This window comes from Falco biarmicus, chromosome 1 (assembly GCF_023638135.1).
Source record: "Falco biarmicus isolate bFalBia1 chromosome 1, bFalBia1.pri, whole genome shotgun sequence".
Classification (NCBI taxonomy): domain Eukaryota; kingdom Metazoa; phylum Chordata; class Aves; order Falconiformes; family Falconidae; genus Falco; species Falco biarmicus.
This window is the reverse complement of record NC_079288.1, coordinates 37138844-37162876: the sequence shown is the minus strand read 5'-3', so window position 1 is coordinate 37162876 and position 24033 is coordinate 37138844. Positions and strand designations below refer to the sequence as shown.

At 47.3% G+C, this 24033-nt stretch overlaps 1 protein-coding gene across 4 annotated transcripts in view; it reads left to right on the top strand.

The window, feature by feature from the left end:
• Positions 1-23995, top strand: part of PXN (paxillin) — a 51905-nt gene extending 27910 nt beyond the window's left edge. For 3 of the 4 annotated variants that reach the window (XM_056337127.1, XM_056337137.1, XM_056337153.1), the window contains 10 exons: positions 2033-2259; positions 2761-2876; positions 4836-4975; positions 5370-5574; positions 6097-6232; positions 16582-16752; positions 17097-17270; positions 17838-17919; positions 18284-18432; positions 20392-23995. In XM_056337127.1, the coding sequence (XP_056193102.1) occupies positions 2033-2259; positions 2761-2876; positions 4836-4975; positions 5370-5574; positions 6097-6232; positions 16582-16752; positions 17097-17270; positions 17838-17919; positions 18284-18432; positions 20392-20658 (1667 nt within the window). In that variant the 3' untranslated portion in view covers positions 20659-23995. Of the gene's footprint in view, positions 1-12; positions 148-2032; positions 2260-2760; positions 2877-4835; positions 4976-5369; positions 5575-6096; positions 6233-16581; positions 16753-17096; positions 17271-17837; positions 17920-18283; positions 18433-20391 lie in introns of those variants that run through there. The other variant, XM_056337145.1, reaches the window with a different exon arrangement.
• The last annotated feature ends 38 nt before the right edge of the window (positions 23996-24033 follow it).

The following is a 24033-nucleotide window of genomic DNA, read 5'->3' as shown; positions in this document are numbered from 1 at the left end:
AGTTTGATTTGCCTTTGTCATTGGTGGGGAGAAGCAAAAACCACACCTTCTCGGATAGCACTTCTCGTGGAGGTTGTGTGCACGAAACCTCCAGTCATAGGACCTGTCTGGTTGAAAGAATCACAGCTCTTCAGCAGTTCCCTTGAGGTATGTGCCTTTCACCCTGGAATCCACCAGCTGTTCTTTTGCTTAAAAAGATTAAGTTAATTTTTCCCCAGCTGCGGAAAGCTTGTATCCCTTTGGAGAATCTGCTTCTGGGGTATTTTGGCTCCTCTAGGAAGATGCTTGTGGCTTAAACAATGTGGAGCATTTTTCTGATGAAATGGAAGGTGTATAGAATTAATTTAACACAGTCTTTAATTTGCTAATGACTGTATTCTGTTCTCTGAGGGCAGGACTGCTGCTTCTCTTTTGTGATGCTTTGTTTTGTGGAAGAGAGTGAATATAAAAAGCACGTTCCTCATCTTGTAATGCAATAGTACTGTCCTCCATTTGACCCTTTAATACATTTTCTTGAAGGGTTGCTAAGTGCATTGGCTGATGTGGCCTGGCCTGCTCAGGAAGTGGCTTTGAGCTGTCCTCGTAGAGCTGGTAGGCAGCCATGAGGGCAAGCAGTTGCTCAGTTGCTATTCTTGGTGCCACCTGGTAACTTCAGCTCCTTGTGACTCAGATGGAGGGTACTGCAGGATGGCTACACTCAGGCTGAGCCCTCACACCCCAAACCTGAGTATCAGGTACCTGCTGTGTGTGGGAGGAGAAAGACAGATCCAATAACTGAAACTGCCTGAAGACAGTCAGGTCTGCGTGGAAGGGAGGGAGATCCAGGAGGTTTCGGAGAGCCTTCTCTCATAATTCTGCCCAAGTTGTGTTACTGTTGTCTGGCTGAATTCCACATCTCCAAAGGGACCTGCCAGGTATGTTCTGATGCTCTTTACAGCGGAGAGCGCTGATGTCCCTAGTGAACCAGATCCTCTCTTAATAGCCTTAAAGAGGTGTGCACTAGAGCTTGCTGCCCCGGTGGAAAGCTGGGCACTCGGCCAGTGAGGCTTTCTTTAGAAAGTGAGTACAGTGCAGACTTGCAGTCGCTCACTGGAGTTTCCCCCACCAGGGACTGCAGTGGGCTCCGCAGGGTGGGTTTACAGGACGGAAGGTCCAACACGTCAGGTTTTGCCTGTGAGTCACTGCAGAGGATTGGGGATGGGCAGAGGATAGTTTGCAGGGAGGAATCCAGAAATGTGGGAATGCCTTTTCATGCTCCGTCTCTGAGGAAGAGCATTTTTCCTGCTTTAAGATTTCTGAGAGGTGCTAACTGTGTGACGTGGGTTCCTCTGCCTGGCATGAGTGACGGTGTTTCTAGCTGATGGAAGTTTTTCTTCTCTTCAGGAATTTGTGAGCAGTCTCCACCCAGCAAGTTGAGAATTGTTTCCAGGAGAAGAAATTTCATTTACCTGGCAGCCTCTGGAAACTAGTTAACTATTTGTGTGATGTGCCGAGGGGGATTTTTGTTAGGAAAACTGAAAGGCATACTCCTGCTGCACTGATGGACTAATTTGAAAGTTTCATGCTTCTTCCCTACCTTAGACTCTGGAGAAAACCCCTCCTGCGATCTTGTTTCCTGCAGAAAGCACTGCCTGCGGCCACAGTAAATGATTCTGTGATGATGTGGAGCCTGTAATTAGTCTGTGTCAATATCCTGTTGCGAGTTGATCTCTGGGCAGGTTTCTCCTACATTGCTCTGGTGCAGGGTGCAATGAGACAACGGATCCCTGTTGTTGGGTGGTTTTCCAGTTAAGACAAAAATCTGAGACTGACATTGTTTTTCTGGCTGCTTTATTACCTCTTGGCGTTTTCTTTGTACGAGAAGTTTGATTAACCTGTTCAGTCCTGGGCTGCAGTAATGTTTTTCAGGGCATTTAGTATAGACGAAGTCTTCCCAAAGACCACCTGATACAGGTATCCTGAATGAGACAAAAGAAAAAGCTGTAGTCCAGAATTTTACCACTTTGTTTTTGTTTTCCTTGCTTTCCTGCAGATGCCTTACTGGCAGACCTGGAATCCACCACCTCACATATCTCCAAACGACCAGTGTTTCTAACGGAGGAAACGCCTTACTCCTATCCAACTGGAAACCACACATATCAGGAGATTGCTGTGCCACCTCCAGTGCCTCCGCCACCTTCCAATGAGGCCCTGAATGGCACTGTGATTGACCCCTTAGACCAGTGGCAACCCAACGTATCCAGATACATCCACCAGCAGGTAAGTGAATGTGTGTGGATGGGGAGGGTGCTTGCTTGTTTTGTTGGTGTGCAGTATCTCGCAAAGTAGATGAGAGGAGGGAACAGCGAGAAGCGAGGATGAATTTGGCTATGAACAGAGTGGGGAAATGGACAGAGGTGTGGATTTTTAATAGAACTAACTAGTTGGAGCAAAAAATAATTTGAAACCCATTGTCATTGTTCCGAGAAAATGGTAGTATGATGAGACTAGTGTTAGTCATCTGTCTTGTAGCCTGTGGAAATCAGACTGGGGGTTTCCAGCACAGATCTGCGACTCATAGGCAAATCTGAAGCAAGTGGAGAACAGTTCTTCCTTGTGTAGCTCATCTGATGGAGGCTGGTTTGGCTATATAGCAGAGTGTGGGGTTTTTTTTTTCTTCTTCTGCAGGGCTTTGCTCTGCACTATCCATGTGTGGGGCTGCAGTGCAGTAGTGTACATTTGCTTTGTATTCTGTTTCCAATACAAATCTCATTTCCACAGCCTCAGTCCCAGTCTCCTATATACAGCTGTAGTGCCAAAAGCTCCAGTGCCTCTGTTCCTAGAGACGGGCTCAGCTCTCCTTCTCCCCGTGCCAGTGAAGAGGAACACGTCTACAGGTATCTTGTCCCTGTTAAGAGAGAAGCCTGGCTCACAACTTGAGCCTGCTGTTGCTCGTGCTGCCTTCTATAAGGGGAAACAAACAGTGCTCCCTGAGTATGTTATGTTGCCTTGTGTAGTTTTTGATTACCTCTTTGTAAGAGGCCACTGTAACTTTCATACTCATTTCAAACATTGACCTGGCCCTTTGGTTTGCTCCAGCTGCAGAAGAGGTTAAGACCCATCAGACAGAGCAGGATCTGGATTGTGTTGTGAAGGATACAATCCAGAGACAAGTATGACAAATCCATCCCCCTGTTAAGCAGTACAAAAGTTCTTTAGGAGGTGGGTGGCCTTTGGGTCAGTTATCCTGGGGGATTCAGTTACCTGAGGCCTAGCGGGATGTGCAGTGACATGAATTTTCAAGTAAATTAGAACTTCTTAAAACTCTTAATCTCAGTAGTGGATTGATAGTTAGATAACTAGTTTATACTCACAAAGACAGCTGCTTTTACACTGAGAGGTTGGAGTAGCGGCCTGTACAGTATAGACAAGAACTTTCTGCTGATGTGGGGGTGAGTGAGGAAGAGGCTGTCAGAACTTCATCTGTGATGGCCCTCTACAGTGCACTCTGTCCTGGGTACCTTTTTACTGTGTGGAGACTGGTGTTTCTCTGGTGTTGTGTTGTAACCATGCCTAGCTCTTTCTGCTGAGCAGGAAGCTGCTTTCAACCAGAACTAATTCTGGGTAGAGGCAGGCATATCCAGAGGTGGGCCAATGGAGGCAGTAATTGCAATTTTTTCGGATGGCTGCATGCAGTTATACAAAATAGAGGTAATTACAGCTGTAAGTCCTCCTGTACCAAGGGCCTGGTGTGAATTGTGACTTGCGTGCTTGGGTTGGGATGAAGTATGCCCTCCTCAGATTGCATTTTGGATTTTCTGTTGTGTTTTTTTTTTTTTTTTTTTTTTTTTTTTTTTTTGCTGTTGGTTTGAAGAGAGAGATAATAACTGCCCTTATGGAATTGTGTAATTGTCACAGGTGTTCCAGTGTCAGAGTCCTAAAGCCTGTTACATACTAACTTCCTGAGCTTAACGTAATAGTATGCACAAGACAGAGGTTCCCATTTTGGAAAGTATCTTCTTGATAAAATAAGAACGTCTAGAGCATTAGAAGTTACTTTTTTATATGTAAAACTAGAAGAAAATAATTGCCTTGTCATTGATGATGGGAAGACTGTAATTACCATAAAAAATCACTGCATTGGTGCTAAGTCTTGCTTTGAAACAGTTTGCAGTTGTATGTAGTAAATGGGAACACCTGTATAGGATAAGCAATTATTGCAGGCAGTGTTTTATACACACTTGTGCACAGGTAAACATCTTTCAAGCCTTGCTTATTTAACACAGCAGAAAATAGTTTCAAATTACTTAAAAATTAGAGTTCCCCAAATTAAAGGTTTGAGGACTTGAAAAAGAGACCTTGAGTGCTGCAAGAGGCTACCACAATATAACCTGCTGCTTTTGACTTCTTGTTGATACCTTGAGGTTTGTAATTTGCCTCTTTCTCCAGTCTGTGTTAGCCGTGCATTCCCTTGCTTCAGGGAGGAGGTTTCTGCTGCTTGGTGTGATGTCAGCAGAAACAAGTCATTTTCCTGTATGCAAGCTAATGGTTCTGGGCTGTTCTGTGCATCTTGGATCTGCAGATGGTTAACTCTTTGCTACAGGGCTGTGCAGCACGTGGTTGTAAAATCTGAGGCCCCACCCATCAATTCTATTTCTTTGTAACTGACAACTGAAGATGTGGCTAAGCAGTGGATGTGTTGTAGTCATTTCACAAAGCACACATCTTCTTTCCTCCAGAACTAAAAGCATCAGCTTGAAAAGAATACATGTGTAAACTTTGTGAACCTATTGTAAGTTTCTCTCCATCCTTCTGCTGTATATAGACGAAGTTTCACACTTCCCTTTTATCTTTAGTTTCCCAAACAAGCAGAAGTCTGCAGAACCATCTCCTACAATGACTAGCTCCTCTCTGGGCAGCAACCTCTCAGAATTGGACAGACTTCTTCTGGAACTGAATGCTGTTCAACATAATCCCACAAGTGGCTTTCCAGCAGGTAAGGTATAGCAAGATATTTGGTATGAGTGGATAGTGTGATTCTTAAAATGATAATCTGCTTTTTCCTTCCAACATCCTTACTGAGGGGAGACCCTTCCAGCCCCTGATCGAAGATTGATTTGGTGTAGGTGGGATCTGTTGAGGTCTGTGGTGTACCACCCGCTCAAAGAGAGGCCAGCTTCAAAACTGGCTCTAACTAAAGTTCCAAAGTTAGATGAGGTTGCTCAGGCCCTTGTGCTCTTAAGTTCTGATTAGCCTCAAAGATGGATGCTCCACAAGATTTCTGGACAATTTGTTGCTCTTGCCTGTGATTTTGTTGCTCTTGCCTGTGATTAGCATGTATGTATGGACCTAGGAGTCTGAATGGCTGTTTTCTGCTCCTCTTTCTTAAGATGAAGCCAGCAGAAGCCCATCACTGCCCAGCATGACTGGACCTCACTATGTTGTCCCAGAGAGCAGCAGCAGCTCTGTGGGAGGGAAGGCTGCACCCCCTACAAAAGAAAAGCCAAAGCGAAATGGTGCACGTGGGATTGAAGATGTGCGTCCCAGCGTGGAGAGCCTGCTGGATGAGCTGGAGAGCTCTGTGCCAAGTCCAGTGTGAGTAGTGGTTTGGTGGCTGCTGGCTTGAGTGGCGTGGGACAGGCTCTTGTGGCAATAGTGACTGTAGTGTAGGGGCAGATGCTGCAGGAGTGATGGAAGATGGGCTTTGTCTAAAGGGTCAGAAGTCAAGCAGGCACATGAAGATGCTGGTGCTTTTTTATCTACTCCTGTGTGGAAAAATACATGTTATATTATGAGAGGTGAATTGTTCAAACTCAGATTTATAGCTGATCACAAATACCCACTGTCTGACAAAATGAATTTTTGGTCATTGTCCATTAATGGATGGCGCGCGTGTGTGTACATACTCGTGTTAGACTTGGCAGAGAGACAGGGGTCTGTGTGTTGTGGAAGCTGGGTCTGGGGAAGGGCTGGCCAGGGTGGGCAGCGCTGATGAAACTTGTCATTGTGTGCTTGCCTGGTGGAGCAGTGGGACTTTGGGTCTAGGAGTGCTCTCCCAGGCTTAAATGCACTCTTTTTTTCTTTTCCTCCCACCCTCCCCACCCCCCACCTTTTCAGCCCTGCAATCACTGTGAGCCAAGGCGAGGTGAGCAGCCCCCAGCGAGTCACCGCCAGTCAGCAGCAGACCCGTATATCTGCTTCTTCAGCTACGCGAGAACTGGATGAGCTGATGGCATCTCTCTCTGACTTCAAGGTACCCTGTTAGGACAGTGCTTCGTCTTGTCCCTCCCCACCCCCAGACTCTTGCCTGTTAGCCACATCTGCTGACCTTGTTTGGTCTCCAGAATGCCCTCTTCACCTCCCAGACTTGCTCTGAGAAACTTCCCGTGGTGGTATTTGTGCTTTCAGAGTGCTGCTGCAGGTGTTCTCGACTGCTATAAATTCTTGTTGCTGGGAGGGTAAGGTGGTTCTGGGGTCTGTTTTTCCTTTGGTTCTGCAATTTGTCTGTTTGCCAAAGATAACGAGCTTAATTACTGCTCAGTAAGAGGTGAATTATTTTGCTGTACTACAGCATAACAAAAAGTAGGAGAGCATGGGACACCAGTCTGCTTACTGAAAGAGACCAGGCTCTTCTCTTTGGAGTGCATTTTTACCCTGATGTGCATTCCCTGAGGAGGATCTTCCAGACATCTGTGGTGTAAGCACTGAATCCTTTGCATCAGGCAGCTGGAGACTTCATAGAGTTCCGTCTTAAAACAGTCTCTCTTAGTCACTTCAAAATGGGATTAAAGTCTGAGCTTCTTGTGCGGGCAGAAAATGGCAAATACTATTCAGAATTTTGTTTAAAAATCGAACTGTTGTATTGGATGAGAACTGATATTTCAGTTGCAAGTAGCACATAAAAATCCAATTACAGGGTAAGCTCAGGAGTAACTTGCCCACAGTCATCTTGATATGTGAAGCACTTGGCGTATGTACTTGGATAATGTGTTCTTTATTCACATAGGTCTGTTATCATTCTTGCATTAGATGATTAACTATGCAGCTTATTTTCATGACACTTCAGTTACCTGTAATAGTAGCAAAATGAGAAATATTTTTTTCTTACTTTCTACTTTCATCTGCTTTGCTTATAGCCTTACTGAATTAGTCACTTAAATTTGTTCTGAGAGAGGTGTAGAAAGCAAATATCTAATACATTCTCCTTGTTATCGCTGTTGGGTTTGCCTTTCTTACATATACATGAAGTCTGCTTTCTAATCCTAAGAAAGTCCCTAACTCTGGTTTTTCCTCATACGGAAAATTCCGATGCTTGGTGTTTCTTGTCTGTGCTGAACTCTTACTTCCTCCTACCATGACTTTAGGTGGGACAGCTAATGCTGAGGAATGTTTTGTGAGGAGAGGTAGACAGGCCATTCAGTTACAGCTTTGCTGTTTGTTGTTCTCTCTGTTCTACCATTCCTGTGAGTGTTTTTGATGTGTGCGCTGGGTTTTGTGAAGCTCATTACAATACCTGGAGTTTTGACCAAGTGCATGAGTTCAGAACCCAGCAGTGAGCATGCATGCTCTGTGGGACTTTGCTTGCCTTGCCCTTGCTGGAATTGAATTCAGGCTGCCATTTCTGGCACATGTACTGCATGTTGTGAGAATCTAGGAGTTACTGTTTTCTCTAGACTTACTGTAGTGTGTATTTAGTCAATTGCAAATACTGGGAGCGTAGTGTTGCCTTCTTTTCTCTGTATTAGTCTTAGAGCAGAGTGCAGGATATGCACAAGTGTCTGTTCAGTCTGGCTGAAAAACTGCACTGTTGTGAAGCTGGAAAGAGTTCCCACCTGCACTGCTGGCGTACCCTGCCTTGCTCCTTCCACGTGCTGGGGGAGCTTGAGCACTATGGCTTCATGCCCCTGCTGCTTTTACCAGGGCTCAGAAAACAAGTTTGGGTGTGGTTTGGCTATGGCCTTTGCTCCTAGGTGAGCTCTTGGCAATCAAGAATGATGTTGCCCAGCACATGTTTTCCTTGCAAGATACAAGGAGCGGATGTGTTTAAGTGCAGGTGTTCAGATGCTTTGCAATCTTGAGAAAAGGCCTTAGAATCTTTGTGCAACTCCAATAAAACCTGCATGACAGAGACTATCTGCATTCTGTAATACTGTCCACCTTCCTGGCTTAGTTTCTGGTTGAGCTCTGAGAGTGAACATGCAGCAAGATCTTGAGATTTGGGCTTTATGAACACAGCGTTAGTATTTTTGTGAGGCGTTGAACTCGTTTGTGTATAAACATTCTTCCTGAAGCACAAAGAACATGGTTTCTGTGATTGTTTTCCTTTTGTTAATATTGTCACTGACATTTTCAACTTTTTTAATGGTTACTTTCTTTTTTCCTGTCCCCCAGGTTGCTTCATTTTCCCTTCGGTCCTTTTTGTTCTTACCTCCTCTATTTGTGCCAAATAGTGGTGTTAGCTTGTCTGTAAAAATGTGTTTCTAGTCTCTACCGGTGGCAGGATATAAGGGAGAGAAGTGGAGACTTTGCGAAGGTGCATAAAAGGTTCGGGTACCAGACCTGCATGTGGTTGCAAAAAATAGGACAGAAAAACCAAGTTATGATGTGTAATTAGTTGGAGTTGGTAGTTGGTACTACTAGAAGTGTACTAGAAGTTGCAGTAGATGGGGGAGTGGAGGTACTGATACTTGATTTTTTCATGGAGCCCAGAGTAAAAGGTGCTATTACAGACTGATACATTACCCTTTTATCATCTTTTGCTCGCTTTAATGAGTTGCTCGTTCTTTTTGCTTACAGAATCCATTTGATTTTGGTTATCTAGCTTATCAGTCAGTGGACACTGAAATTACTTAATGCACTTGTTTTTTCCAACCTCTGCCATTTCTGTGTAATACAATACCTGCTTACTGCATAGCTAAATGTTTGTATTTAACTATTCTGTTACTGTTGAGTGTTTAATCATGGCTCTTATTTTGGAGCTAGTATGCTTTCAGTATGCTGGAAATACTTGCTTTTGAATGAAATGTTAGTCGTGCTTTGAAAATGTCTGACTTCATTTTAGGGAGTCAGGAAACTAAGTGTGAACCACATCATAAAACCAGGTTACTTTTACAGGTGCGTCCAGCTTAGGCAAAATACGAGGGGGGGCAATATTGGGAAATGCCCTCATTTTTACTATTGGATGTACTTGCTAGTTCTTTTCCTCTCTGTTGTAACTGTGGGTCTTGCTGTGCTAGTCAAGGGGAGGAGCAATCTGTAAAGAATTGTGGTCCCCTATTGCTCTTTCCTTTTTGAACATGGTCTCCCTGCAGGACTACTGTTGTGACTTCACAAATGTGTGACTGCTTGCCAGCTCCTGATCCTTTGGGATGGTAGCAGCTTAGGTCAGCTGAAGGTATATATTTCTTCCATCTGCTGGCAGATTTAGTGCACGTTCTGGTTAATTTTATGCTTTTGTTCATAAGTACCTCTAAAAGGTAAGTAGAGACTGAGATGCCATACATGGGCTTAAGAAGTTATGTGCCCAGCTACTTTGGAGCATAAACATCTAGCTTCTTGAAGCTTGTTTGGAAAATGTGACTAAGAATCAGAGCAGGTTTTGATAGTTCTTGGTTTTGGAAATCCCTTGTGGATATGATTTTAAAAACGAGAGGGCTCAGCATTGGTCTTAAGCTGACCTGCTGTGCAAACTTGTCCAAGCCACTGTTCTGATTTTCCCTTTTTAAGAAAAAGGAGTAATGCCAGTTTGCCTCCTAGAGTTTAGCCAGGAACCACTGAAAATGGGGAAGAGAGGACCCATGATCTTTTGTTTTCAAAAGACCGGGTAAGTCAAGGAGAACTAAAATCTCTGTATCAGTTGCTCTTGTTAGTGTATTTTGGATCAAAATGAATATTGATTTTATTACAGTGTAAATGTGGAGGCTTTGGCTTAAGGGGAAGAGGCTAATCTAGCCACCTAAGCAATGCTTACAGGGGCATGGAGTGACTGACAGACTTGTATAGCTTCAGTGTGTCATGCCCAAGGTGAGATTAGTGATGTGAATACAACAAAGCCTGTGTCATCTGTTCTTGCTGTGAATGCCCTGAAGCTTTGTTTTTGTTGCCATGAACTCAGTCAACTGGAGCATTTTATTAGTGTATCAAGAAGAAAATGTCATGCTTTGTTCTATTCATTGATTGCTTTTTTCAGCTTTGAAGTGTAAAATTTACATTCCTGACTGAGTGAGGTAACGTGACCTTTACTCACAGTCTAGACATTCCTGCGTTGGTAGCTGGCTTCCCAGTGGCCATTGCATGCCCCATCATGGCTGCAGATGAACACATCAGCTATCACTTAGGAGGGCATAGGAAAATAATCTCAGTGGCTGTAGAACTTCATCTCCTATAATCTCATATGAGTAGCTGCACAATGTCATACTGGTTCTGCTCTTTGATATCTCGTTTTCCTTCCTCTTGGAAGTAAGGCATTGGATCAGCGTGACTCTTGGAATTGGAGGTCATGATTGTTATAATGCTTAATTCTTTGGTTTTTTTTCTTCCCCTTACCTCTGTCTTTATCTTTTTATCTCCTTATTCCTTCTGTCTCCTTTTTGCAGACTAGTTCCACTATGTCTCTGATTTCTGACCCTTCCCTAGAACCTCTTCCCAGTTCAGCAAATGCAGACTCCAGCAACACTCCTCACAGTTTCACAGTGCTGTCCTGTTCCAAACACCCTTCTGCAAGTCAGAGTGGGGGCTCTGCAGTGCCAGGATCTGCCCCCTCAGCAGTCCTGTGCACTGAGGAAGGCAGTAACACTGCAGTTCTGCCTACTTCAGGCCATTCTGCTGCTCCTCCATGTGTGCCCTGTTTGCCACAAACAGCCCCTGTGCCCCCACCACGGGTCTCTTCTGGTTATGCTACTCATAGGGAGCAGATGACCTCTGCAAGCTTGAGTCGGCTGAGCAGGAAGCCTGACTCTTCTAGAAATGCTCCCCAGGCTGTGCCGTCTTCCAGTTTGGAACTTCTGTGTAGATCTGCTAATGTAGAGGCACAAGGCCTGGAGTACGATTTAGCAAAAGAGACTGAGAAGAAGGAGCAGAGAACTGACCCCAGAATCTCAAGTGTACCAATTTCCAGTGCTTTAAATGGTCAGGGGAAGGGGCAGATACCTAAAGAGCTGGATCAACAGGGAGCATTCAGGGACCATTCAGCCTTTCCTTCCCAGGGCAGAAGTACAGAAACAGCTTTAGATGAGCTGTGGGCCCTGGAGCTGCCTGCACAAGTGCCAGAGGTACATGCAAAGAATGACAGTGTTTTGAATCCTGTGTATGAACCTTCTGTTGTTGCCCTGGATCGGTGGGATGTCTTCCCAGACACTAAAAACCAGTTGGGCTTTGTAGTGGAGCAAGGACAGGAGCTAAAAGCTGGAGTACTGCATGAAACCAAGGTAGATGGCTGTCCTGATCTGATCAAGAAGAGGCAGGGCAGAGAGAGAATTCCTAGGAAGGCAGGTACTGCTGACATGAACAAAGCCAGAGAAGAGCAGGAAAACGAGCAGTTCAGAAGCTCTGCAGTCACTCTGGAATCTCCTGAGAACATTTGGAAACCTGAATGGGACCTGCCATGCATCTCTAAACCACCCATTGAGAGGATTTCTGCATCAGGCCAGGCAGGCGCTGAATGAATGGAGGAGTAGGATGAGTCCTAGCTAAGACTGTTCTGACAGCATACTAACATTTTCTGTGTGGTGTCAGTGTGCCTGGCTCACCCACACTAACAGCATGCAGCTCTGAGCAATGTTACTGACAGCTGCATGTCACAGAGGTTTGAAATCCTCTGCTTTATCTTGTGGTCTCTTCTGCATGTCAGTTAGCAGCACGGAGCATGGCAGTTTGTAGGGACTTCCCTGTGAAATGGACTTTTGTTCCCTAACTGGGGTAAGGCTCAGTCCGCAGAGGGCCTCTGAAAAGTTAAAATGACTGTTTTGTTCCACCGAGGATGTTCCTGACTTGGGATGGCAGCTCCCCTCCTGTGCTCACCTTTTTAGGTCTCGTTACTGGAGCTGTTAGTGTTCCTTCCAGTGCTAGAAGGACATTTTGTGCACCAGATGTCTCTGACCCAGCATCTTATGCCTGTAAAGGGCAAATGCAGAGAGGCTGCTCTGTGTCCTTGCGATGCTGAGGTTTCTTTAATGCTCAGTGGAGTGGTCATGCTGCACCTCCTATCTTGGCTTCCTGCTGGTTAATCTTTCCCTTCCTTTTCTAGATAGTTATTTTTGGCTGCTGTGATTATCCTTACGGGGTTTTTCCTTGCACTGAGTCACTGTTCTGGGCTGTGCCAAGAGGAGTTTTGGCATTGTGGAATAAATGTCATCACTCTTCCTGTTTGCAGTTGTCACTAATGGCTTGTGTTTGTGCTCTTGCATCTTGGGGCTTGCTCTGACATTGCTCTTCTCTGCTGATATTATTACCTTTGTCATTTAGATTAAATCTTTAATCAAGAGGACAAAAGAGACAGCGAATGTGCATCCAATGTATCGTGACCTCTCTCCAAGGCGTAAACTAGGTCCTGGCGTATTGCACAAGACTGAGTCTCAAGGTCGCTTGACTGGAGAGCTGCAGGACAGACTGGGCATCGCTAAACAGGAACAGGAAGAATGGAAAAACCAGGGTGACTGGCTGACAGAGGGGGTCGTTAACACTTCCAGACCCCCAGGGGAAGAGCAGAACAGTGGACAGCAAGTAGAGAAGGTAGAAGGCAGGGACATGCTGGGAAATTCCAGTATGTCCCTCTGCCCAGATAGCATTGTGTGAAGGTGCAGATTAAGTTTCTGAGTGACCTAAGCAACATGAAATGAAGAACTAACGCTTTCTGCTCACCCTTGTGTGGCCTGAAAAGGGAACTGGCATGTGGGTCCCTAGTTCTTGGTGTTTAAGAATCGGCGTGGGATCTGAGGGTGCTGGTGCTGGTGTCTGTCTGGGCAGTCAGCTACTACCACGTGTCAAATGTCCACATGGGGCTTATTTTTAAAACCACACTGGGAAGCCTGTCAGAGGCATGCTTTGTTTTCCCCAGTGCTGTACCTGTGCAGGAAGTTCTGGGTATAAGATGGTGCTCTTCCTTGAGCTACACAGGGAAACATGTTTTCTAGTTCCCCTTCTCTTTCTGGCTGCTTTTTACTCTTAGATTAACGTACTGGTAAGAATAAACCTTCCTGTTGCAGGAAGTGCTTGTGGGTTCCTCTTTGGATTTATTCACCTTTCTTGTTCCTCCATGTCTTTCTAGGTGTTTTTTCCTCCAGAATCCCCACTTCCCCCAAGGAGGACGGTCTCTGTTCCAGCCTCTCCCCCGCTCCAGCCTTCCAAAGAAGCTGCAAAGACAGTCCCTGCTAATGCTGCTCCCTCTCATGTCTCTGGCCCTGCACCTTTCCTTCCGGTCCCACCTCAGCCTTCCCATGTGCCATCTACCCCAGCCTCTAGTCTAGTCTCCTCCTCTTCCTTCAGCTTGCCTCCCCAGCCTCCTTTCCAGTGGGAAACTTCTGATGATGATTATCATGAGCTTTCTGTTGTGGGCACCTCTCCTTCTGAAGGTCCTAGGCATTCCTGTTCTCCTCAGACCTGGACCCCTAGCACCAAGACAGTTGTTTCTGTTGGCTGTCAGACTGAAGATGAAGCTTTCTTCCCACAGATGCAGGCAGGCTTCTCTCTTCTGGTTTGCTTTTTTAGCCATGTTTTTCAGTCCAGCTACTGCTCCCAACTTGATAGCTCAGTAGATAGAATGTTCAGGTGAAGGCTGGTACTGAACTGCTAGGTAGGAGAGAGGAGTCATTGGCAACATCTAATCCCAGCTGCTGCCTGTCTGGCACTGCAGAGTACATGTCTGTGCAGTAACCTGTTGGGGGGTGTGTGGTTCCTGTCTGTCCTGATGATCACTTTGTGCAGCAGGGACTCGATTTCCCTCTGAGATGAAGAAGCTAACTCTGAAACACAGGCTGTAGTTGGAGTGGGGGGAGTAAAAGATGGAAAAGTCTTGATACTGGAAGGAGCAAGGACAGCTGTCCACAGGGCGAGTGGATTTTGGGGGGGAGATGACATGATCAAGAGCTGTGTTCTGCATCTCCCTGCTACAATCAGGGAAGAGCTGTAGCCCTAGGATGGTGAGAAGTCTTAATGTATGAGAGCAGTGCAGTGGTGTGCAATGTTACGTGTACGTAATGACTCTCAAGCAGTGAACAAGGAAACACCTCTGCATCTTGAACTGTTGTACTTTTCAGGTGACCTCTGCTTCTCCCCTCATCTACAGTGCCAATCTGATGGCTGCTCATGCACCCCTGGGCCCCCCTGCCCCTGAGAAGGCAGGACCTCCTTTCTGTTTTCTCAGCATGGTGTGCTCTTCTGGTTGATGAGTGTGCTGCAGATGCTGCTGGGATCTGCTCCTAAAGCTCCCAGTGCTGTGAATGTAGATCATGTCCTGTAGTGCATGGTTTGCTGCTCATAGAGCTCCTCACTGGACTTGAGTGATGGCAGATCTCGTGGGTGAAGGGTGGGAATTTGAAGAGCCTTTGCATGATGAATTTATGTGGCTGCTGTGCTGAGTGTCCCTTGTAAACAGCAGGCACTGTGTGCAGGAGGTGGGAGCAAAGCTCTTTCAGGTAGGGACTCATCTGTGGGCTCTCAAGAAGGCTTGATTTTAGAATTTGTACTTTTAGAAATTGTAGTGGGCACAGGTGGGTGTGCCTGTACTGACATTAGCTGTGGCTTGCAGGAGTATGTGGTCCCTACAGGCAAGGGTGAAGTGCTCTGTTGCTACATGTCGAATTAATCTCATCTCCTTTCTGTCCAGATGGTATTTATCCTTCATGTGTGGCATGTGTGCCTGCCCTTGCCTGGTAGCCACAAGCCCCTGGTTAAAGTGAGAGAAGATACAATTCTTTTGACATGGTGCAGGTGCAGCCTTTTTCCTGCTGCTGTGCTGTGCAGGAAGCCCTGGCTTTGTCCTGGGACTCTGGCCTGGCTTGGTATGCAAAGCTCTGTTGTTTCTCTCTGTGAGAAGTCTCTTTGCAATGATGTGCTTTGGAGACAGTCACCGTAACGCTTTGGTAGCAAGTAACTGCTGTGTGGCAGAGGGTTTGTTTTAGGCTCGGGACATGGGGGTGTGATGAGGCTGCTCTGTGCTGCTGGACTCGGAGAGGCTGGCCTGGCCGCTCGTTATGGGCTGGCTGGGAGGCGAGAGGAAGGGAAAAGCTGTGCCTTGGCTTCCCTTGGGAGTCATGCTGCATGCAAGGCAAGGCTGATGAGTGTCTGTATGTGTGAGTGTAAAAAAGCTAAAATTATGGATGTCATGAGAATTTTTATGCAAACAAGTAGAAACCAGGGTTTGTCATTGAGTAAACTAGTCGACTGCAAGTACAGCCAGCTGCAGGATGGGGAATAGAGCTCCTCCTGTGGCTGGAAGGGCAGGTTCTGCCAGGGCTCTGAAGCACTTCAGCGTGTCCCTGCTCTCCTGGCCGGGCTGGCAGCAGGCTGGTGGGTTGTTATGAAGTGTAGATTTTATGTCCGTTTTAATCTATCCCCTTAGTAAGAGAAAACATGAGCTCCATACCAACATCTTGGGGAGGGACTTCTTTGGGTCTCTAAACCTGACAGTAGCTATAGCAGTGCGAAGTCAGCTAAAGTGCTCTGTGTTTGATTATTGTGGTTTGTCTGCAACAGGGGCTGTGTGGCCAAAGAGAACATACGCTTTGTTCTCTCGTAACACAGGGTTACGAACCTAAAAACGTTTCTCCCCCTCCTCTGTGAAGCCTTTCCAAGCTGTGTGTACAGTGGTAGTGTTTCAGAAACAGCCTCTGAGAAAAGTATTTTAGTCCTCTTCCCCCCACCTCCATGCGTTTCCAGCGGTCTGACAATAGACGTGGCAGTCTCTGTTGCAGTCCTGTCTGCTAGGTCTCTGCTGTGGATGCACTGCCCTCTCTGTAGGTAAACAGCAGGCAACTTGAAAAGGGAGTTATTTTCTTCCTGCTTCCACTTGCTTAGCTCAGGCGTGGGATGAGAGCCACCTGATGGGGGCCGAGGAGACATGACAGAAAGATCTGCAGAAGGTGGTGCAAAAGGAGGGAGAGGAAAGGAGATAGCTCTAACTGAAGGGGAAACGAGATGAGGAAGGGGGGGGGGAATCTCTGTCACAGAGCAGAGAGTGACAACTGAGAGAGAGCAACAGCATAGGAACAGAGAGAGGTCAAGGGGAAGGGCCCCTCTGGATGGTGCCTCTGCTTTGTCAGCTGGCCAGGAACTGATGAGGTAAAGGGTGATATTTGGCAGAGGCTTAAAGAGCACTGTACTGCCTGGGACGTGCTGGTGACTGCTGCTGTATACGCAGTGGAGGAAAATCAAATCATCAGTTCACAGCTCTGCTGTTATACATCCCAGGGTCTCTGCATGTCTCTGCATGGGCAGAATACATGTGTGTGCTTGATCTTGGCTCTCACTGGCTTCTGCAGAGAGCGTAGCTGTCTCCTAGCAATCTCCTGTCTGTCTCTGCAAAGGAGCCACTGGCGACAACAGCAGGCATTTATCTTGTGAGCGCAGCACACTCACCTTACGGTCTTTGTTTTCTTTTCCCTGCAGTTCATGGCGCAGGGGAAAGCCGGGAGCAGCTCCCCTCCATCCACAGCCTCCAAGCCTGGCAGTCAGCTGGACACCATGCTGGGAAGTCTCCAGTCTGACCTGAACAAACTGGGTGTAGCTACGGTTGCCAAAGGTGTCTGTGGGGCCTGCAAGAAGCCTATCGCTGGGCAGGTGAGTTGAAGGTGCTGTCACATTGCTGAATCTTGGGCTGCAGCTGGGAGTAATGGGGAGGGCTGTTTCGTGAGGCTGAAGAGACTGGAGATGCTGGAGAAACTGAAGTACTCTATTTATCCACTGGCTAGGTACGCTGTAAGCTCCTCCAGTGACCTCTACCCTGCCCTTGAGGGACTGCCCTCTCCTGAGATGATAGGTAATTCAGTTTTCATGCTACCCCAGTCCAGGGCTCACTTAAGTAGTAGAACTTGTCATTCTTGCTGACCTCCAGCTGGTAACTTGTCATGTGGTCTAGGGGAGAGGGAGATAGAGTTGTCCTTCATAATTTATCTTCCCAACAGGTAGTTACAGCCATGGGGAAAACCTGGCACCCTGAGCACTTCGTCTGCACCCACTGCCAGGAGGAGATTGGGTCACGTAACTTCTTTGAGCGGGATGGTCAGCCCTACTGCGAGAAGGACTATCACAACCTCTTCTCTCCTCGCTGCTACTACTGCAACGGGCCGATCCTTGATGTGAGTTCCTTGGCGGGTTTAAGGGTGCTGGCAAGGCGCTGCAGGTCTGGGTGTTTAAAAACTCCACCCATGTGTTCTGGGTGGAAGATTTTGTTTGGGGGCTTATATTTTCCCTTTCCCCTGGCTCTGAAAGGGAAACAACTTGGCCCAGTCAAATTCTTACACTAGTGAGAGGAGTTAGTCCTCCTTACCTTCGCTGAAGTTCCTTCAGAACCCCACATGGCTCCATCATTCCAGTAATGAGTCCTGGGCTTTTGTCTGTTGGTAGCATGTAGTAACAGGCACCAGTGCTAGTCCTGAGAGCTGGACGGGGCCCTGTATAAGGGAGGAAGCAGTGTGTTAAGATCCTTTTAGGGTAAAAAAAAACCCGTGAGCAGTGGGGAAAGCCTTAACGAGCCTGAGGCAGGGGAGAATTGCCTCAGCTCTCTGAAGGACAGTCTATTTTAATGCATGCTCTTGTCAGCACCAACATTAATGTGTTCTTCCCCCCACCCAGCCCCCCCTTACTCGCCTCCAAACTGAAGCCATCGTTTACGTTACTTACACTTTGTGTCTTCTTCTGAACAGAAAGTGGTGACTGCTTTGGACAGGACATGGCACCCCGAACACTTTTTCTGTGCCCAGTGTGGAGCTTTCTTTGGACCTGAAGGTATTGCTGGTTTATGCAAGGGGAGAACAATCTGCTCCCTGAACTGCAGACAAGTGTGTAAGGCAGAGCTGCTATTAGGGGACAGCCTGGAAGTGACAGGGGAAGTACTGGAGATGGAAGTTCCAAGGGCTATAGCTGTTTATGGGGGAAGCATGCTACCAGTAATCTCCTCCCTGGGGAGGGAGGAAGAGTGTGCACGTGCGTGCATGGGACAGGAAGGGCAGCAGAGCGAGGAGCAGCTGCCTGCTGCGTGTATTAGCAGGGGAAAGGATGATCCTACCCACACTAGTTACACTGCAGAGCTTAGCTGGCCAGAGGTAAAGATCAGGTGCTGATGCTCTTTGCCCCTCTTTTCCTTTGGCAGGATTTCATGAGAAGGATGGCAAAGCCTATTGCCGCAAGGACTACTTTGATATGTTTGCTCCCAAGTGTGGAGGCTGTGCCCGGGCTATCCTGGAAAATTACATCTCTGCCTTGAACACTCTGTGGCACCCTGAATGCTTTGTCTGTCGGGTAAGAAACCCAAGGTCCTTTGCTGCTGCTGTACGACCCCTCTCATTTCCACCCTGCAGGCTTCTGGTCCCTTATCAGGAAAAGGCATCTGTGGGGTACTGAAGGGCAGCCAGCCCCACAAGATAAAAACATGTCAGCAGCCAAACACCTTCTTGTTCCTCTGCCTGTTTATGTTAAACTTTCTAGCTGCTTTGCTCTTTCTGTTCCCAGCTGCAATTATGGGCTTCTGCAGCAGCTCACAGATAAAGAGAGACATTTTCTGTGACCTTTAAATAATTATAAGCTAAGCTCCTTTCTGAGCACTTGCCTCAGTGATCAGATTTTGAGGATCTTTCTCCCATGCTCCGTCTGACAATGTAAACTAATGAGACTGACCTTGTTCAGACAAACACGCAAGTCAGTGAAACAGTGGCAGGCTTGGTACAACAGGCATAATAAACAGGAATACTGCAGATTAAATGCTTGGCACTTTTTCAGAGAGCATGGCAAATATTAACTCTTACAGGCCCCGAGAGATGAGCAAAACGAGTCAGTGTTTCCTGGAGTGGGAAAGAAGGGCAGAGACCAGAACAAGCAGCAGAATCGTATGCTGCTGGTTCCTGGTGTGATGCTCAGAGCAGACGGTCAGTGTACTGTTGGGACTGCCTGTGGTTCCTGCAGTGGTGTGCAGAGAGTGGAGACAGAAGATGGCAGTCCTGACTGTGTGGGGCCTGGGGAGGGCTATCCCTTTTTGTGCAGAGATTGAGACTTTTATCAAGCAATTCTGCTTTACTTTCCTCCTGCTGCCACACTGCCTGTGTTAGTGGGGCCAACACTGGTGTCTTCCAGGACATGAGATGTGATTCTCTTGCTGTTTTTGCTGAAGCCAAAGCAGGCTTTTCAGCTGTCCTGCTGACTGGGGGAGGAGACTGTTTATTGAAGAAATTGTTAGCATTTGAGAAGTCTTGAACTCGCTGCAGGCCAACTGCATTTGGCCCAGTATTGCAAGTGTTCAGCTATCCATGGCTCTGCATTCTGTTTGCCTCATGCCTGTGTACACGCTGGGTCCGGCTATGTGTGATACTCTGTGTCCTCCCTGGGGAAGAGGATGATGTTGGGGCTGAGCAAAACCAGGGTTCTGGAAATCTGGCAGCATCCTTGACTCTTTCCCACATACTGCTGCTTCAATTTCCTACTCGTAAAAGGAGGGGAGTCTTATGGGGATGGTGGGTGCTTCTGTTGCAGATTCTGAAGTGTAGCTTCCTCGGCTGCCTGACACTGAAGGAAGGGGTGAGGAGCTCTGGATGCTGATAAGCACGTAGCTGGTGTATCCTCCTTGTCTCTTCAGAATCATTAGCACCGTAGAACAAACGGTTTCTCCAAGTAGCGATGCCTGTGTGGAGATGTTTCAGGTTGGCCGATCCTGTGCAAAGTGTACCTGCATAATGGCAGCCATTCTGGAGAGATAATTTGTAAAGATTAATTGTGCCTCATTTTCTCAGCTAGAACCAGTTGCCTGTTCATCAAAATTCTGCTACATGAAAGTCTGTGTTGGTCCCTGCTTCTGCTGGATATGGTGGGAATGCTGGTGTGACATTTAAAAAAAAAAACAACCACACCAAAACAAGGAAAGGTGCTGCAGTGTTTCCCTCTCAGGGGAAGGAGTGTTCTCCTTTCTCCTGGCTGTACACATCTGGTGGCTGATTTATAATATTTTCTTTGTAGAAGTGAAACCAGCTGGGGGAAGGAGCACAATTAATTGTCTTGCTTGTGGCTGTATCTGTCCATCTATTAGTCTTTCCTTGGAGACTCTTGTTGATGGACAGAATTTGACTCTTGGACAACAGGACGATGCTGAAAGGCAGCAGCTCATCCTGCCCCCAGCACAGCTAGGCTGTGCCACAGAGCAGAGGAGGTTTGTGGAGCTGCCCGCATCCCCAGCTTGTTATACATTCTGTCCCCTTCTGCTTTATCCTGCAGGAATGTTTCACCCCCTTCATCAATGGCAGCTTCTTTGAGCACGATGGGCAGCCCTACTGTGAGGTGCATTACCACGAGCGTCGCGGCTCACTCTGCTCCGGTTGCCAGAAGCCTATCACAGGACGCTGCATCACTGCTATGGGCAAGAAATTTCACCCCGAACACTTTGTCTGTGCCTTCTGCCTCAAGCAGCTCAACAAAGGAACCTTCAAAGAACAGAACGACAAGCCCTACTGCCAGAACTGCTTTCTCAAGCTCTTCTGTTAGAGGCATCATAGATGGGCGCTAAGCATCTTTCTGCCACCCCCTTGGCAGTTCTGTCTCTCTGAACATTACTGTGATTTAGAAACCTTACCAGGCAGGGGAGGAGGGTGGGGTGGGCGTGGGGTGGGTGTGCTTTCTGCTGCTATGGAGAGGCAGTAGATCCCGAGATGAGACGGACCATTAAACTGGAAAAGCCCTTGCTGTGTCTCAGTAGAGAGAGGCCGAGATCCCTCAATATGGTGTGTGTGTCTGTGTGTGTGACTTGACAGCTGAGCTTAGCTCGAGGGCTCCAACGGGGAGATTTTACCCAGCCCCCTCCTGGCAGAAGGAGTCTCTGCCTGTACGTTTGAGCCCACCCCTGAGCTCCCTGAGCAAGTCCTAACACTAGCAGACAGCACAGCCCTCTGCTTGGACACCTCTTTCTCAGGCTTTTGTCTGCATGTGTGCAGTCTGAGCAGTAGCACAGCGAGGGCACCCCGTGATCTCAGTGCCACCCTGGCTGCGCTCATGAGAGCCATGTGGCACGTATGACTTCCTGAGATCAGAGTGTCAACACAGGCAGCCAAGACCCTACAAGGGTCTCTCCAGTTCCATTACACTGTAAGGAGATGATACCACTTTTTTTTTTTTTTTTTTTTTTTTTTTTTTTTTTAAAAAGGAATCAAAGTATTACTGTGTGGGGTGGGTTTTTTTTTTCCTCCCCCTTAGTTTGTTATTCCCTGCCATTTCTCAACACACTGGAGCAGGAGCTGGAGTAAGCCCTGACCATCCTTCAGCACTGATGTGTGCTCCTGTGGGTGATGTCCTATGCCAGGCACCTCCGCCAGCACCCAGGCCTGCTCAGGGCATCTGCTCCCCTTGCCTTGCTGCTCCTGGGAGAGAGGAAGAGGCATCGTTCCTTCTTTAAAAGCAGGTGCAGAGAGATTAGAGCACAGCCTTTTTCATCATCCCTGTCATGAGCGAGTGTGAGGTGTGTGTGTTTATCTGGCCTGCAACTCTCCCATGTATCAGGGCCTGAAACCGTTACAAGAGCAGGGAGAAGTGGAGGGGTTTAAGAAGCCAGAAAAAAAATTCCAAACTCTATATCCTTTCTTCTTCCTCTTTTTTGCTAATGAGACCTGTCAGCCCCTTGGTATTTCCCTTTTCTGTGCTCTTGTTAAACATGTTCTACTGAGAGATGCTAGAGCAATAACCTTTTATATTGACTGTTGCTGGTATAACAAGTCCCTTGGGTCAGGTGTGTGTGACACACTTGGAGTTTTACTATCAAAATGAATACTGTATCCTGTCTTTGATAAGAACTGTAGATTTCTACACTGATTTTGAATTCATATCTAATTTACTTTTATTCCTCTTATACAGAAATTGGTTTTGAAGTGATTTTAAGAAAGCAACTTTTATATCAAGCTGTGCTGTTCTAGGCAGTGTGCCAGTTGTGCTGGTTTACTGCATCTGTAACCTCAACGCTTTGTTAAGCCTAACTAACATTCAATATTTTCTTTTTATTGCGGGTTGGGAGGGGCTGGAATCTATGGGGAAGAGAATATGACTTGGTGGTTTTTGTTGTTGTTGTTGTTTTTTTTTATTATTTTTTTTCTCCCTAGCACAGGCAGGTGAGCTGTGAATAGCTTTTTTTTTTTTTTTTTTTTTTTCCTTGCTCCCTCTCCTTTGGGTCACCTGAAAGTGTGGTTTTTGGGGGTTTATTGTAACCTGTAAACTGCTGTATTTGAATCACCTGCCGTTCTCCCAAAGCCCAGCTTCCAGGATGTTACAGTGAGTCTTAATATGATGCTGCAGCAGCAGGGAAGAGCTCAGACCTTTTGTCTTTGGTTTGTCCTCTTCAGCCACCTGGACCCAGAGCAAGGCCAAGCAGGGAAGGCATTCCCTTTCTCCAGGACCAGAGCAGGGCTAAGTGGGGAAGGGGTTCCTTTTCTCCTGTGGAAGACCTTATGACTAAGGAGAAGAAACCGGGAGAGTCAGACTGTTCCTGACTAGCTGTGTAACTTTGGGCCAGTCACTAAACTTTACTGTGCCTCAGTTTCCCCATCTGTAAAATGGGGGCAGTTTAGCCTGGGTTGGTGAGGTTATTTTGAGGCTTAGTTCACGTTTCCTAAAGCACTTTTAGGTCTCTGGCTGGAGGGTGCTATGGAGGGTGAAACGACGTTGAAATGCCCGATGGCATTCTGTGGTAGCAGCTTGAAGCAGCCCAGGGAGCAGTGTTAGGAATTGCTTCTCCAGAGCACTACAGCAACATTGCCGTCAACATCTGGTTGTGCTTTTCAGCTTGGCAGCTGCATTAGGGGGCTGGGGGCAACCGTGTCAGAAACCAGCCTGACCTTAGGCTGGAATCTGTGGGTTACTGTCCCGTGTGACCTTGCTGCGGTGCTTCGCTGCCCTGCTTGGGTCACTGAAGCTGCTTTCCCTGTACAAATGAACCTCAGTTTGCGGTTGTGAGAGCTACAGCTGTGTCAGCTGGGCTGAGCGCTGCTCTTGGAGAGTGTGAGGCAAGAAATCTCATCTTTGAAATCTACTGGACTTGCAATTGACGTTTTGAAGCTGCATGTGTTTATCTTGCTGAAAAGGTCAGCTGGTTTTGGCCCCGCTAAGAGGACAAAAAGCTGTTGGGTCAGTAGTGCCGGAGGGGGGCAAGAAGGTGTTTCTGGCACTACTGCTTGTGGTGTGACACCTGCAAACTGTGTAATCATGTGCCTCAGTTTCCCTGTCTCTGGGGAGTCTTTAACCTACCTCACTGCTAGTTGAGGCTTAGCGTAGGTGACGCTTCTGGCACGCGTGGAAAACCTGGGGCGCAGGGTGCTGCGGAGGGGTGCTGGTGCTGCACGGCACCGAAGGGGAGGCTTGTCTGTCGTTAGTGCTTAACGGAGATGGTTAAACACTTGTCTCCTGAGCAAGATGTTGAGCGTGCCCTGGGTTTATCTGGTTTCTGACATGCTGGGGTGCTACATGGATGCTAGTCTGCCAAATAATGACTTTTGGTGGCTGCCGCCGCCACCACCGATGTCCAAAATGCCTGTTATTTGATTTCAGATGCAGTTTGAGAGTAGCAGAGTGGGCGGCCCGGGAGGGTGGCATGTGGGGAGCAGGGGCAGCAGGGTGGGTGGCAGCACCCCGGCTCCTGGGGCGGCTTTCATTTCCCAGGCCCTGGCTCTGTGCGCAGCTCCCCCGCAGAGTGCTGCCCTGGGGTGGGCCTGGCACACCAAGCCCGGGCTGGGCTGGGGGTTGCTCCGCTGGGTCGACGGTTATTTGATGTTTTTTCTCCCTTGTAAAAATTTAACTCAGCTTTTTTTTTTTTTCTTCCCCCCCCATTTAAAATTGTTGCAGTTACGCTAATAAAATTTTTACCGTTAATTCGCGCGTGTG